This window comes from Myotis nattereri (assembly GCF_964212035.1).
Source record: "Myotis nattereri genome assembly, chromosome: 1".
Taxonomy (NCBI): domain Eukaryota; kingdom Metazoa; phylum Chordata; class Mammalia; order Chiroptera; family Vespertilionidae; genus Myotis; species Myotis nattereri.
This window is the reverse complement of record NC_138075.1, coordinates 45,483,613-45,498,496: the sequence shown is the minus strand read 5'-3', so window position 1 is coordinate 45,498,496 and position 14,884 is coordinate 45,483,613. Positions and strand designations below refer to the sequence as shown.

The following is a 14,884-nucleotide window of genomic DNA, read 5'->3' as shown; positions in this document are numbered from 1 at the left end:
TTGAATACTAGTTTTTCAAGATATCTAGTGGTATTATACTCTGGAGTAGAACAGTTGATATCAAAAGCAGGAAGACTTACGAGAGAAAAATGTACCTTTATCTGCCACGGGAAGAGAGAATAATAGTTTGGAGTTAATGGGAGACAAAGACAGTGTCCAGTAGACTATTGCTCACCCAGAGGGTGTTCAGGAAATGATTGTTGATAATGGTGAGAATATGGAAACCAAAATGTTGACCCTCAAGAAAGTGCACACAATCTCATCTAAATGTTAATTGTACCATTTATTTTGAAATACAACAGACTTCAGGAGGAAAAAACAGGTATGTGTCTAACCCTAAAACTACAAATCCTAGGTAGAATATTTTTTCTGAGATACATATTTAAGATTGGAAAAAATTATTTAACTGTAGTGGATGAGGCACAAACATAAAAAATATGTAATTTAAAAAAAAATCTTTATATTTTAATTTGTTTAGTCATGTTTTCAATGCACCAAGAGTGTTCACTACTTAAAGGAATTGTTCTTGCTGCTTTTGGTTTAACAAATTCTCTTAAAGTAGAAGACACATCATTCAGGCTACCCCTCTATTATTGTAAAATTCAGCAGTGTATATGGTAGAAAAGTCAGCAGGGTGCAAACAATTCTGATCTCACTGTCCTTCTAGTTACAGATTTTTCTGAATCCATATTAAACAGTAGCCTGGAAGAAAGGATATCCTATACTATCATGGTTACCTGCAGCCAGGTGCATTTCAAGTGAAGTGTGCTGATGGGCTCCTCTGTCAGGTAGTATGGTCACTGTTTGTTCTCTCTGAATACTTTGTAATGTGTTATGTTTTTTCCCCCTACAACATAAATGCTGACTTAATACATTAGGAATATAGATTACTTATCAGTAATCATATAAAAGACTTACCAGATGCTACTGAGCAGTGTAAAGTCTTTAATTTCCTGTCTACTTTCTGCAGTCAACTTACTAGGTCAGTTTAATTCTAAAACCAGGGAAACAAAAAAAATTTTTTTTTTTTTGAGTGGAAATATTGTACCTTAAAGCTGGATATAGAGTAGAAAGAGTTTGATTTTAAAAATATTAATGGAAGAGAAAAACACTGGAAAGGTGCATCAGTTTGACATTGAAAACAAAGATTTGTTAAAAGCAATTTTACCCCAGCCCAATTGTAAGACTAAATAAACCCCATTTAAAAAATGTTTAATTTGACAGTATTAACCAACCAAAAGAATTAATGGAATAGCATTCCTACTATCTTAATGTTTTTGTGTTTCAGAAACAACATTAAATAATGAGTAGTAAGATAATGAATAAAATGCCTGATATTATGCCTTCTTAAGCCATGTTTTGTCCTCAGATAAATGGAGAATAATTTTAGCATAGTTAAGAATAAAAAGAATCCTAATTTTAAAAAGCAAAATAACTAGTTAAAGAAAATATATATAAACTAATTATATTTCTTCGAGATATTGAAATTAGGAAAGTGTATGTGCTCATTTGCTTGGTACCCACCTAAGCTTTCTCTGGTTGCCTTATAGGATTTATAAACTGAAAGGATTGTTATTTATAGATGATTGACTATCCATCATGTGTAAGACAGTGCTTAGATGGCATTTATTTCTACATTAAAGTTATGTTTCTGGACAGACTTAAAAATAAAATCAAGTTATAAAAGTTTGTACACTGTGATCCCTTTTTGCAAAATGAAAATAGGTTCCAAAAAAAGAAAATAGGTGCGTATTAGACAGCAAAATATTAACTTTGACTTTGAGAATGGTAAAATGACAGGTGATTTTTATTTTATTTATTAAATACTTATTTTTTATTTTTTTAATTCTTAAATCCCAGCATAAGCCCAAAAAAGCAAAAAGAAAAACATTACTATGGCTGAAACAGAGGTATGTAAATTTTTGAAGCAGAAAATGGAGGAAGAGCCTGAAGATTACTGAAAGATGAAGCTGCAAAATGGGTAACCCTGTCTCAGCTCTGGCTCCGCAGGAGGAACATTAGGAGAACTGCAGCGATTAGTACACAGAGGGTACAGACTGTGGGTACCACGATCTCCGTCACCATCTGCATATGACTTAGCAAAGGCTCTGAAATGGAACACCACCATAAATGGGAACATGATCATTTCAGCAAGTATAGTTCATCCTGAAAGCTTTAGCTGTATTAGAAAACCTTGGAAAATGGCATCACACTGTCTAATTATTCTCCCCTGCTATTAAAGAATTAAATGTTATAAAAAGTTATGTGAGGTATTTGAAAATATTTCAGAAAACAGGACAAAGAATGCCTAAATTTGATTCTTCCATAGGTACTGTAATAAAGTCTTAAGTGTCCTTGTGCTGACCATAATTAATCTCAGATTATAAGCAGCTATATCCCATGGTTTTATAATTTTCACTGGGGGAATTTGTGAAAGAAAAATCCTTAGGAAACACTTCCAGTCTTTCAAAGATGTTATTGTGTATCTTAAAAGGTATAGGAGTTTCTTTATTGTGGCATAGTTAACATAGTTACTCCTGAAGAGTTAAATGTTAAGCATATTTCATGTATGTGAATATAGTAGAGGACATTGATACAATACCAGCCTTTAGGTTTTGTGTAGTCACCCTGGTTACCAAGGTGAATAAGGCACAGGCCCTGCTCTTTAAGAGCTTATAAGCTCAACAAATTCCCCATCATGTCTGTACATGATAAAAGTTTATTTTATTTTATTTTTTTAAAATATATTTTATTGATTTCTTACAGAGAGGAAGGGAGAGGGATAGAGAGCCAGAAACATCCATGAGAGAGAAACATGGATCAGCCGCCTCCTGCACGCCCCCCACTGGGGATGTGCCCGCAACCAAGGTACATGGCCCTGACCGGAATCGAACCCGGGACCCCTGAGTCCACAGGCCGAAGCTTTATCCACTGAGCTAAACCGGTACTGGCAAAAGTTTATTTTTGTTGAATGGCATATGCATCCTTAATATTGCCTGGTTATTTAGATGTGGGAAGGGTGATAGGCACAGTGGTATATTGGCCTATAAAAATAGCTGAATTGGTAGGGTTTGGTCTAGCACTTTCCACCTCTATACCACATTAAAGATGTGTTCATTAAAACACATCTTTAGCCTGGCTAGTGTGGATCAGTGGTTGAGCGTCGACTTATGAACCAGGAGGTCACGGTTCAATTCCTGGTGAGGGCACATGCCCGAGTTGGCTCAATCCCCAGGGTGGGTGTGCAGGAGGCAGCCAATCAATGATTCTCTCTCATCATTAATGTGTTTTGTTTGTTTGTTTGTTTGTTTTTTAAATATATTTTATTGATTTTTTACAGAGAGGGAGAGGGATAGAGAGTTAGAAACATCAATGAGAGAGAAACATTGACCAGCCGCCTCCTGCACACCTCCTACTGGGGATGTGCCCGCAACCAAGGTACGTGCCCTTGACCGGAATCGAACCTGGGACCTTTCAGTCTGCAGGCAGACGCTCTATCCACTGAGCCAAACCGGTTTGGCCATTAATGTTTTTATCTCTTCTTCCTTCCTCTCTGAAATCAATAAAAATTTTAAAAAAGAATATATATATATATATATATATATATATATATATATATATATATTTAAAAATCAGGAAGTGTATTTCTCTGCCCTTGTAAAAAGATGACAAAATTCAAAGAAACAAATGGTATGTGTTGGCATTTCTTATTATTCTACATCTCTGAGCTTTTAAAATCCCATTGCATAAGAAATGATGCCTTCTGCCCAGCCAGTGTGGTTCAGTGGTTGAGCGTCAACCCATGAAGCAAGAGGTCACAGTTCAATTCCCTGTGAGGGCCCATTCCTGGGTTGCAGGCTCGTTCCCCAGGAGGAGGCTTACAGGAGGCAGCTGATCAATGATTCTTTCTCATTGATGTTTCTATCTCCCTCTCCCTTCCTGTCTCTCAAATCAATAAAAACATAAAAGGAAAGGGGGAAAAAAAGCCTTTCGTGAGGTCAGGGACCTTGTTTTGTTCATTGCTGTATCCCCAGAGGTTAAAACACCCCCTTCCTAAAAGTGAGTACTTAACAATCACTTTCTGAATGAGTGAATAAAATATATAGTGTTCTTTGACTTTATGTCATTTGGTATAATGGTTGAATTTTCCCCTTTCCACAAAGCCTACTATAACAAAACTTAAAGATATATAAGTTTACATTATGATTCAGGGAGAATAAGAATAAAGTGGATAAATTTCTCTTTCTGGTAAGTTTTTAAAATATATTTTAAATGCTTATAAAATAGACATTTGTAATTAAAATAAATTACTATTAATTATGTGGTTTGGAAGATTGACATAGGGTAGGTCCACATTTTGAGATTTTGGTAATGTTATTATCTATGTAATTATGTAGTTTAATTCTCAAAGGGAAGAGTTAAAATATACTCACCTGCAGCAAGCATCTGATTGTTGATAGAGCAAGTTTCCAAGGCTTTGAAGTACCAACTTTCCACCTAAAAAAAAGCCGCTTGGTAATTAATGTTTTTAATCTGCTTGTAGATTAAATTAGTTAACACTTATTAAATACCTATGTGAGTCATTGTGAGGGGGTCAAAACGCAGTCTTTATTTTTAAGGAGCTTATAATCTAGTGCTTTCCTAGTAATGCAAGACTAGAGAATGCCCGATCGCTGTCCGTCACTGTTTCCACGTCTCACTGGGGTCCCCCTAAAAGAATTGGGAACTAAGTGAAATGTGTAAAAATGACTTTCATTAAGACATTCTAAATTACATTTTCTATTCCCTGTCATTAGGTACAGCAACATAAAGAGCTGATAGAAAAAAATTATATGTTATTGAAAATGTTTGGTATGTTTTAAAGGATTATTACATTTAATTATTTTTAATCTCATTTGGAACCAGTGCATCTGTATGACTCTGCCATTTGGTGGGAAGAGAAATGAACATTTGACTTCCTTGACTTTTCATGTCTCTTAAAGAATTTGCAATATTTATTTACATTAAGATATAACATTTAGAAGAACATTGAACTTAAAGTCTTTATTGACTAATACAGCCTAAAGCGAACAGGACTCCTGCATTATCATAGTCTGCCCTTAATGTTCTGCATGTTAGGATTGATTTTAATGTGTGTATACCCTGTTCTAAGCAAATGAGCAAAGAGGTTGTGTGAGGTAGTGTCAGAGACGAAAGGCCATGCTCCCACAGACCCCTGTCCTCTTTCAGGGAGGAAAGGGGAGAGAGGTGCTTGCCGAACTCTGTGTGCCCAGCTGCCCAGGTCTTCTAAGTCCAGAATGAGTAACAGGGATTAGTCCTACCTCTCTTGGGTTGGGAAAGCCATTGGCAGTGACAATCTTCTTGTAATATTGAACTGAAGCTTTTGGATACCGAGGCTTATTTTTGTTGTTAAATTCGACATAGTAGAATCCATATCTATTTGAATATCCTTTCTCCCATTCAAACTGATCCAACAGAGACCAGGAAGTATACCCTTTTATGTTAGCACCATCTTTTATAGCTGCAAAGACATTTTATTCCATTTTTAATGTATTACATTTACTTGGAAAAATAATATGAAGATAATCTTAAATGTTTTCATTTATGAGATTTAGAAACAAGTTTTTGTCAAGCATGTGTATTATCAAATTTTGTTCAAGTTAAATAGAAAAATATGAGAAGACAGTCTTGGTTTGTATCTCACCTTTTAACATTTCATTTATATATCCTTTAAGGTATTTAATTCTCCACTTGTCACATAATTGAGTACAGTGTAATGTTTGCGATGCTCCATTTTCCATCACATATATGGGAGGATCACCATATTGAGTCTGAAAGTGAGTCATAGTAACAAATATCTTTAAAAATCCAACTTACAGGTGGGTTTCTGAGTCTGAGGTACCTATAGACACACATGTTCAAGCCTGCCATATTTTAATCGAGTGTGTTTAGGGTTTAGTAAATTCCAGTTCACACATTTAAATATATTTAGAGATGAATGCAGGCAAGAGGCAAGTTCATTTAAAAGAATACGTTTCTCAGTAAATCAGCATCATTGTAGAGATAATATATTCATATCTTGTTCTTTCCACATATTCCATTTCAGGTGAGAAGGGCAGCAGAATAACTAAAAGTGGGATAAGACTTTTAGCTACAGGGTACACACACTGAAATGCTTACTTACAGTAGGCATTCGACTGTAAGGTCTGTATTAGCCTTTGAAGTATGAGTAACTGCATTTGTTTTGTGTTGTTAATTTTAAATGTAAGCACCTGTACTTAAGCTCTAAGACCATGAATTCAGGTCAAAAATGCCTTTTAAATAGCTTAATGTAATAGTCACCTGAGCAAAGTTGAGGAGCCTCCTAAATCCCCATGGCACAGAATATAGCCACTGAGACCCCAGATCAGGCCAGTTTGGGTCAGCCAGTTCTACTAAGTCACGATCGTTCTGGTAGCTGGGCCCCCGGCGGGCAGGGTAGTTCCTTTCTGTGATGTACCGGGTTGTAAAATGACCTAATCCTAAGAAATCAGATGTGCCTTTAATGTAGCTCTTTTCTTGGAGTGAGAACACAGGTAACCTCGACACATCCAGGCCTTGCTCTGCACTCTTTCTTCCTATTGAGAGAGAAAAATAGAAGTTAACAGTGATTCTCACAATCATTTTATGTACCATGATGATACTGGCATGTTGGACATAAAACCTTTTATCCAGATCATGGGCTTTGGGATTCATTTGTATGGAAAATGTAACCTTAGCTTTTCAAACTGGAATTTTGACATTTGAATATGATCCAAAAATGTAAACGTTTGTATTGTTTAAAAGTAATACTTTCATAGATTATTCAGTAAGTGGTATGTTGACAAGTGTGTAGCCATCTGGAAAATAGTAGTGTTGGATTCCTATATTATTCCTTACATCAAAAATTGGTAATTTTAATCGCCCCTGGGAAAGGAACAGGAAGGCCAGTGGGAGGTGGGGCATATGGTCACGTTCATGCTGGGTAAGCTGGTACATCTCTGTGCTAGAAATTTTTTTAATTGATTTTTTTTGAGAGAGAGATACATTGGTTTGTTGTTCCACTTATTTATGCATTTTGGTCTCTTCTTGTATGTGCCCTGACTGGGTATTAAACCCACAACCGTGGCATATTGGGACATCACTCTAATCAACTGAGCTACCTGGCCAGGGCTGGACATTTTATAAAGGTATATGTCCTTTCACTGATCAATCACAAATCTGTTTATCCTACCTTTTATTCACTCTTGTAAAAAGATGTATGTACATGGACCTTCATTGTAGATTAAGTAGCAAAAGGTTAGAAACAATCTGAATGTCTATCAGGAGAGAATGGTTAAATAAATGGGGTATCTATCAGTACACCTGCAGCCATTGGAATGAATGAGGCAGTACTTTGTATACCAACATGGAAAGAATGCCCAGGTACATGTTTAAATGGAACAAAGCTGCAGAACGTTGCCTATGATACCAGGTACCACCTCACAGCAGTGCTTTTGCTCACACATGTACAATCCATGCCTGGAGTGTGCTTCCTCCCGGGAGGATGAGAGTGGTGGGGAGGGGGAGGGAGGGACAGAAGCTTGACTTTTCACTTTGTACTATCTTGTACTTAGAAAAATTTGAAACACCCTGGCCAGGTAGCTCAGTTGGTTAGAACATTGTCCTGATATGCCAAGGTTGTGGGTTCCATCTCTGGTCAGGACACATACATTGAGTTTTTTTCTTTTTAAGAGAGAGTGGAAGGGAGGGAGAGGGGGAAAGAGAGTATGAAACATCGATGTGAGAGAGACACATGGATTGGTTGCCTCCCCCATGGGCCCTGACTGGGGCTGGGATTGAACCTGCAACCCTTTGATGCACAGGCCAACACTCTACTGAGCAACACTGACCAGGTTGTGACTGCATCTTTAATTCAGTCACACTGAAGGACTGAATTTTTAATTTTAGTAGACAAATGGCTATAGGCTGTCATTGGATAGCATAGACATACATTGTGTGTGTGTAATGTGTATCTGTATATATCATTATATATCTGTGTGTAAATATATATACATTATTCATAATGTTTCTGTCATCACCAAAAGTTCTATTGGTCAGCACTGGTGTAGAATTACTTTTGTCCATATGTTTATTGTGAATAAAAAGGTGCTGGAGGAGCCTGGAAGTAATTTGTGAACAAGATTTCAAGCAGATGCTTTCACTCCTAAAGAAAATGTCAACTGCTCAGAGGTCCCTTCTTTCCACATTGTGTAAAGGAAAACCTCAGCCCAGTTCTACTTATCACAGAGTGGGAGTTGGTAGGGTCTGGGATGATTGGCCTTAAGCCCAAGAAAACTGCTCTATGACAGATCATCAGTCTGGCTTTCGGTGCAGTCCTGTGGCTCCTGTGATGCCCTCAGGGTCACGAGAGTGAGTGCGCCTGTGAATGATGGACGTGCCGCAGGAACACGGGCGCTGTGGCCATGGCGCTTCTTCCTTGTGCATCTTGAAGAAATCATTCCCAAGATTTTGCGTGTATGTGTACAGGCGTGTCACAGAACTGTTACTGCCAAGAGATTTTGAGAGATTATTTTGTCTGATCCTTCATTGCATATGATAAAACTGACACTCAGAGAAGTGAAGCACCTCGTCCAGTCACTCACTGGTTAGTTGCAGAGTTGGAATCAGATAAGTCTGATGAATGGTGCTGTAGAAAGGGAAAGTTTTGATATGTTGGCTGTTCTCAAACATCCAGAATAGCCTCATTACACGTGCGATTGTAACCTATTTCAATGCCATCCTTGTCTTTTTTGTAGTGGAGTGTGAGCTGAGGCCTCTAAATCACACAGAGATAATACGTTTACATTCCTATGGCCAGGCGCTGCGGGATGCCTGCCCTCTAGTCCCAGGCCTGTCTTCCTTGCCCTCTTCCCAGGTGCCATGTCCTTTATGGTCCCTCCCTAGCCTCTGAGGTCCTACCTCTGGCGGCCTAGGGCACTCTAAGGCACGTGGTTCTGTCCTTTAAGGCACGAAGTGAAAGCAGCTTTGGGTGGAAGCTATTTCCTGGGAAGATTCTTGTTCTTAAAAACATATGACAGAGCTATTTCCTTTTTCCTGCCCCTGCGTGTTGACGTGTAAAGATGTGATGCCTGGAGCTGCTGCAGCGTCTGGCATTGGGAGTAGTTGATGGTGCCGAGGGGAAAGGTGGAATGAGCTGAGTCCTCAAAGATTAACCTAGCCCTGGATCATCCTCCTCTAGACTTGGGATGATAAATTCCCTACTTTCCAAGTGGCTTTAGTTGGAGTTTTCTGTTATGTGGCACTTAAAAGCATCCAAACTGATAAGGCCATGTGCGCTGTACCTATCTTTATTCTCTTCTCTGACACTGGAAACCAGAGCTTGGGAAGTATTTCTCAAGTGACAGAAAAAACTGGCAATAGAACTGACACCACCCATGACTGTGTCTTTGATTTCTCTCTTCTACTTCCTGCAGTTAAAAAGGAGTGGATTGGGGAGCAAAAGGCAGGACAGCAGGACACAAAAGAGAGCAGCCCAGAGAACTGCTACATTTTTCTCCTGGGTTTTGAACTTCTTGTGATTTGTTTGGGTGTTGTCATCCGCGCCGCCCTCCACCCCCACCCCCCATACACACACTGGCCTAATTTAAACAACTAGTTCTCAGTTCTTGACAGCCTCACCCAACCCCAGGGTGTTCTACCCTCCTGCCTTTTGCTCATTTCACCTAAGTTCAGTACTGTCGCTGTACTGAACATCTGCAGTTTTAAAATGGGTCTTGGCATCTGCAGTTTTAAAATGGGTCTTGGCTCACCAATACGCTCCTTCATGACTTGGGGGTAGTCACCAGCATAAATGGGGTTGGCAAACCAGCCCAGGCAGAACTGTAGATATCTCTCGGCAGCTTCTATGTCCTTGGGATTACTAGTGTCCACTGGTTCCCCCCAGTCGCAGTTTAATGAAATCCCCACCAGCCCTTAAAGGAAAAGAAAGAAGGGGTGGCAGTCAGGAGTGACCATCACTCCTCCGGACACGTGATTCCCAGCACGTGTGGCGGTGCAGCTCACCTTGCTGCCTGCTGCGCCATGTGCTGTTGTAAGAATGCCAGGCTTGGGCATGGGCCTGAAAGAGGAAGGACTTCATCAGGAGGCCTGACCCATCCATTTCTCTCCTCCCTTTCCTTCCTAACTCTAGACATCCAGATGGAGTCCCATCATTCTCATGAGTCTAGCCTTGATTATCACAATCCATAGTCTCCCATCCTCTGACCTCCAGGGGCACTTATTTTCTTTGTACGATACAGGAAACTTGGTCTAAATCTGGCATAAACACATAAACCACCACTACCTGTCTGTTTTTTCTAAGGTTTTTGCTAAAGCTTCTCATGTTCCTGGTGGTCCACTGCAGTGATAGGCAGTACTTTTCCCCTACCGAGCTCAGGAAGCTAGGAAAATACCAAGCACCTGGCACATCCTTGAGAAATGGGATTCAAAATGTGCCAGCCTACCTTCTTTTTATATTCTCTCCCAGTGACCAACTGATGTCTCCAGAGCTCTGACCTTTAAATATTCACAGTTGCTCTTTATTGCTGCTTCTAAACCATCTCTCCTTCCTCCTTCAAAAACCCTAGGTTTTGTCAGGCCAGCATGACTCAGTGGTTGAGCATTGACCTATAAACCAGGTCATGGTTTGGTTCCCGTTGGGGCATATGCCCGGGTTGTGGGCTGGATTCCCAGTGTGGGGCATGCAGGAGGCAGCTGATTGATAATTCTCTCTCATCATTGATGTTTCTATCTCTCCCTCCCTCTCCCTTCCTCTCTGAAATCAATCATATTTAAGAAAAAAACAAAAAACCCTAGGCCTTTTGAAATCCATGTTATCAGAGGAGTGCTCTTAAATTACTACTGTCCTTCACTAACTGTCCTCCAGTTACTTCTGCTCATTCATTGAAGTTTTCAGCCTCTAGTTCACTGTCATTCCTCCGCTCCTGTCACCATTCCACACAAGACAGTTTAGACCTACAGGGGACAAGTTTTCCCATGCGCGCCCTCCACCCCTTGGCTGGATTGTAAGCCCTAGCGAGCAGCCAGGATACACCTCAGCCTCAGTGTCCCACAGAGCACCGGATGACAGGACACTCCGGTCAGTCCTCATGGAAGGAAAGTGGACGGTGAGAAAGGGCTATGGAAGATGCTGGCTCTGAGGTGGGGCCACAGAGGACAGAGCTCAGGCTCGGACCCCTGGGCATGCAGAGCGGACACTGGGGCTTGTCCCTCCACCCTGAACCCAGACTTCCCTCCCAGAAAGCCCGCCTCACCTTGATGATGTGGTGAGCCGCCTTGTACAAGCCTGTGCCGCGGAGCTTCAGGCCTGGTGCGTGGCGGCCCGTCTCATAGCCCTTTTCTGCCATTGTCTACAGGGATGGCAAGCGGGGACCGATAGGGCCTGTGAGAAGTGGCAGGGACGCTCTGGCCTGGGAAGTGGGTTTTCTCACCTGGAGAGGGGCCCTGCTTACCCGCGGATCACTGAAAGTGACCCAGTACTTCACCCGGTCCCCAAAGGCCTCGAAGCACAGGTTGGCGTAATCACTGAAGTAGTTGGTCATGCTCGCGTTCTGCCACCCGCCGTACTTGACCTGGAGCAGCTGCGAACAGAGGGGCGCAGAGAGGAGCTGGTGCCCCAAGGGTCTGTCTGCAGAAAAGACTCGGAGCTGATCGGCCCAGTGTGTGGGAGAAGCGGGCGAGTACAGCTACAGAGGATGTTGGGAGGAGAGGGCGGCAAAGACGCAGGGCGTTGAGCATTTAAGACTGAAGATGATGGCGGTGATGGACCATGACACGTAAATGTGGGGACGAACTGTGTTAGGGACCTTGGGAGCAGGGAAGGTTTGAGATTCATGCTTCGAAGGAACTGGATAGAGTGCATATTTAAGAAAATTTGCCAAGGGAAAGAAGCGTGATCATGGGGAAATAATCGTAAATATAAATTCCGAAGAAATAAGGCGCTGGGCAGGAAAGCTCTGTTTGGGATTCTGAGGGCCGTGCCGCTGTCAGAACCGCAGAGGAGCCTGTTATGAGAGAGGACTCCGCTTCCTTCAGCACAGGGCTCTCTCCCAGCCAGAGGATCTGCTCACGAGGGCCGGCTTTCCCGGGGTTCGGCATTCCATCATTATTACCTACCAGCTCTCCTTGGGGGGTTTGAGGGGATGCTAAATGGTAGGTAAGTGAAGGCAACCAGCCAAGGACGAAGCTGGGGGATGGTTTCCAGTTCATCTGCTTAAAGGCTGCTCTCTGCCCCCAGCCCCAGCTTAGAGACTTCCCTTCCCATAGAACAAACCCTGTCACCTCAGCTCAGCGGTTGAGGCCTTGCAAGTTGCCCCTCCCATCTCTATCCTGCCCCCTCCAGCCTGCTCCCCAAACTCTAACCGAATCACTTGCCCAGCCGCTCCCTGCTCCTTGCCAGAACACCGCTCCTCCCACTTCATGCCCCAGCTTGCAAAGCACTGACCAGACTCATTCTCCCAGCACCTCCCCGAGGCCATGTCCTATCCTCTGCCTTCCCAGCACCCTGTGTCACAGGGTCACACACACGGCTCCTCCCCTGGCTGGGCTGTGAGCTCTGGGTGGTCCTGTTGAAGGAACAGTGATGTCTCACAGTGATGTTCTTAAGCGTGTTCACACTTCGTGGAAACTGCTTGGGGAGGGGGTGGGGCTCGCGTGTGAGCACATATGGCGCTGGCTCAAACAAACTGGGGAAAAGGCTAAACAAACTTGTTAATTATAGCATGTCATCAGATCTTACTCAAAAAGATGTTTTCCTCTTTATAGTTTGATTTGCTGTTTTTAGGACAAATGTTCTGGAAAACCTCAAAATCCGCAGTTAATCACTTACTACAAATATCAGTTAAACCAGCGACCTCCCAGCCACGAGTGAGTCAGATTTCTTCTTGACTCCTTCCCATCTTTGTGTCTGGACCCCAGGCTTGGCCCCCACCTTGGCGTCCTAGGGCCCAGATCAGGCCCCCTGCTGCCGAGCTGAGCTCCCCATGGGCCTCTGCGCCTGCACAGCCCTCACCTGCGGGAGGTCCCAGTGGTGCAAGGTCACGATGGGGGTGATGTTGCTCTTCAGAAGGGCATCGATGACGTCGCTGTAGAATTTGATTCCCTTCTCGTTCACCTGGTCACCTGAAGGTGAGATGAAAGGGGGCTTGACAAGAAAGGACCGTGGCCTGGGCCTTCTGAAATGCTGCACTCGTAGGGCTGAAGGTACCTCAGACCACCAGCACGTGAACCTCAAAGGGGTGGTATAGACTCCTGGGAGCCCAGCTGCCTGCAGAGCCTGTGGAAGCTGCTGCCAGAGAAACTGTCCGTGGTCTCCGTCCCCAGGACTCTCCCTCTCCGTGGCCTAAAGGGGCCACGCTGGGGCCGGGAAGGGGCTGCCGAGCTTACCGCGGACACCAGTGGGTAGGAGCCTGGGCCAAGACAGGGAGAAGCGGTAGTGGTTCACGTGCAGCTCCCTCAGCAGAGTGATGTCCTCCTGTGCAGACAGGGCGGGAGGCAGGGCAGGTGGCCTGGGGCCCCGCGGTGGGCAGGTAGGGGGCACCCTGAGGGGCCCCAGGCCAAGGCTCACTCATGTCTAGGCTCCTCGTGGGTGAGGAAGCAGCTGTTTCCTCATCTATATAACAGGTGTGATACATACCACCCGCCCCTGCTTCCTCCTGGGGATAGAGTCAAATAAAATGCAGGATATGGGGCGCTTTGCGAGGGCCATAGGGTATTCCTAATAAATGTGGGTGATGAGTTCCCCAAAAACGTCAGTCCAGAGAAGAAGAGTGGATGCTGAGCAGAGGGATTGAGGATGAGCTGGTCCCACTCCCTCCACAGGGGCTGATTCACATGCAGGGATCAGGGATTCAGGCCACTGTGGCCTGTGGGCCCTGGGCCATAACATCTGCCCTTCGGCTACCCCTCACTTGGCTACCACAGCAGGGCCCTGAGTCAGGTGGGGCCCTGCTCTCCTTTCCTCCTACATCTACCGTCCTACATCCTGCCCACACACCCAGTCCCCATCCCCACTCGCCCCATCCCCTTTGGTGGGGAGTGTTTCGCAGAGCACTGGGTTGAGACTGTCACTTGGGCTCCCTCAGGATGTCACTTCCCACCTCTCAGCTAGCTGCGTGCTCCAGCACCCACCCACACGCACACCCTTCACTCACCTGGACCCTGTAGTAGCCATTACAGGCCACATCTGCTGTCTCCTCCCCGAGCACTTTCCCCTTCCCGCTGTGCGTGAAGGCATCCCAGATGCTGGGCCCCTTCCCATCCTGGTCCCAGGCGCCCTCCGTCTGGAAGGCGGAGCTGCCCACACCCCAGGAGAATCCTGCAAGTAGAGACCCCAGGCTGGGCTCAGGGGGCTCCCACCACTGTCCAGCTGGGGAGTAGGGTTGTGCTCCCAGCCGCAGGGCAGCCCCTCCCCATCTCTAGGAGAGGGAGTGGGTGGGTAGATGGGAGGAGACAGAATGCATTAAAAATGTTCTTGCAGTGTTAGCTCTCACAGCATGCTATCTGTAGAGTAACTAAACAAATCTGTTAGGAACTTCTTTTATTTGAGAACACTACAGAGAGTTATTTTCTACATTCTACCTGTCGGGAAGCTAAAACACCAAATCCCCTGGCAAAGCCAGCCAAGGTGGACAAGCCGACAGACAGACGGACAGACCAACAGAGGGATGGACATACCAGGTGGAAAGGTTCCGTAGTAGAAGGAGGCCTCTTCTGGGGATCCCTTCCTGGTGGCCCCCAGCCCAGACACCAGAAGCAGCACCCACCAAAGGGTGACAAACGGCACTGGCTTCATGGCACCTGGCCC

At 44.0% G+C, this 14,884-nt stretch overlaps 2 protein-coding genes across 2 annotated transcripts in view; one reads left to right on the top strand and one right to left on the bottom strand.

The window, feature by feature from the left end:
- ZWILCH (zwilch kinetochore protein) overlaps positions 1-2,354 on the top strand; it is a 26,115-nt gene extending 23,761 nt beyond the window's left edge. The window contains exons 14-15 of the mRNA XM_081091510.1: positions 668-788; positions 1,861-2,354. Coding sequence (XP_080947636.1) covers positions 668-762 — 95 coding nt within the window. The 3' untranslated portion in view covers positions 763-788; positions 1,861-2,354. The remainder of the gene's footprint in view (positions 1-667; positions 789-1,860) is intronic.
- On the bottom strand, positions 1,993-14,884 carry LCTL (lactase like; the record flags this gene model as incomplete). The annotated part of the gene is made up of 13 exons (XM_081091533.1): positions 14,755-14,884; positions 14,232-14,395; positions 13,465-13,552; positions 13,091-13,200; positions 11,532-11,660; positions 11,334-11,429; positions 10,084-10,138; positions 9,831-9,992; positions 6,343-6,617; positions 5,705-5,831; positions 5,322-5,521; positions 4,434-4,497; positions 1,993-2,108 (listed from the first exon to the last, which is right to left on the bottom strand). The coding sequence occupies exons 1-13, from the start codon at positions 14,870-14,872 to the stop codon at positions 1,993-1,995; spliced, it is 1,704 nt and encodes a 567-aa protein (XP_080947659.1). The 5' UTR covers positions 14,873-14,884.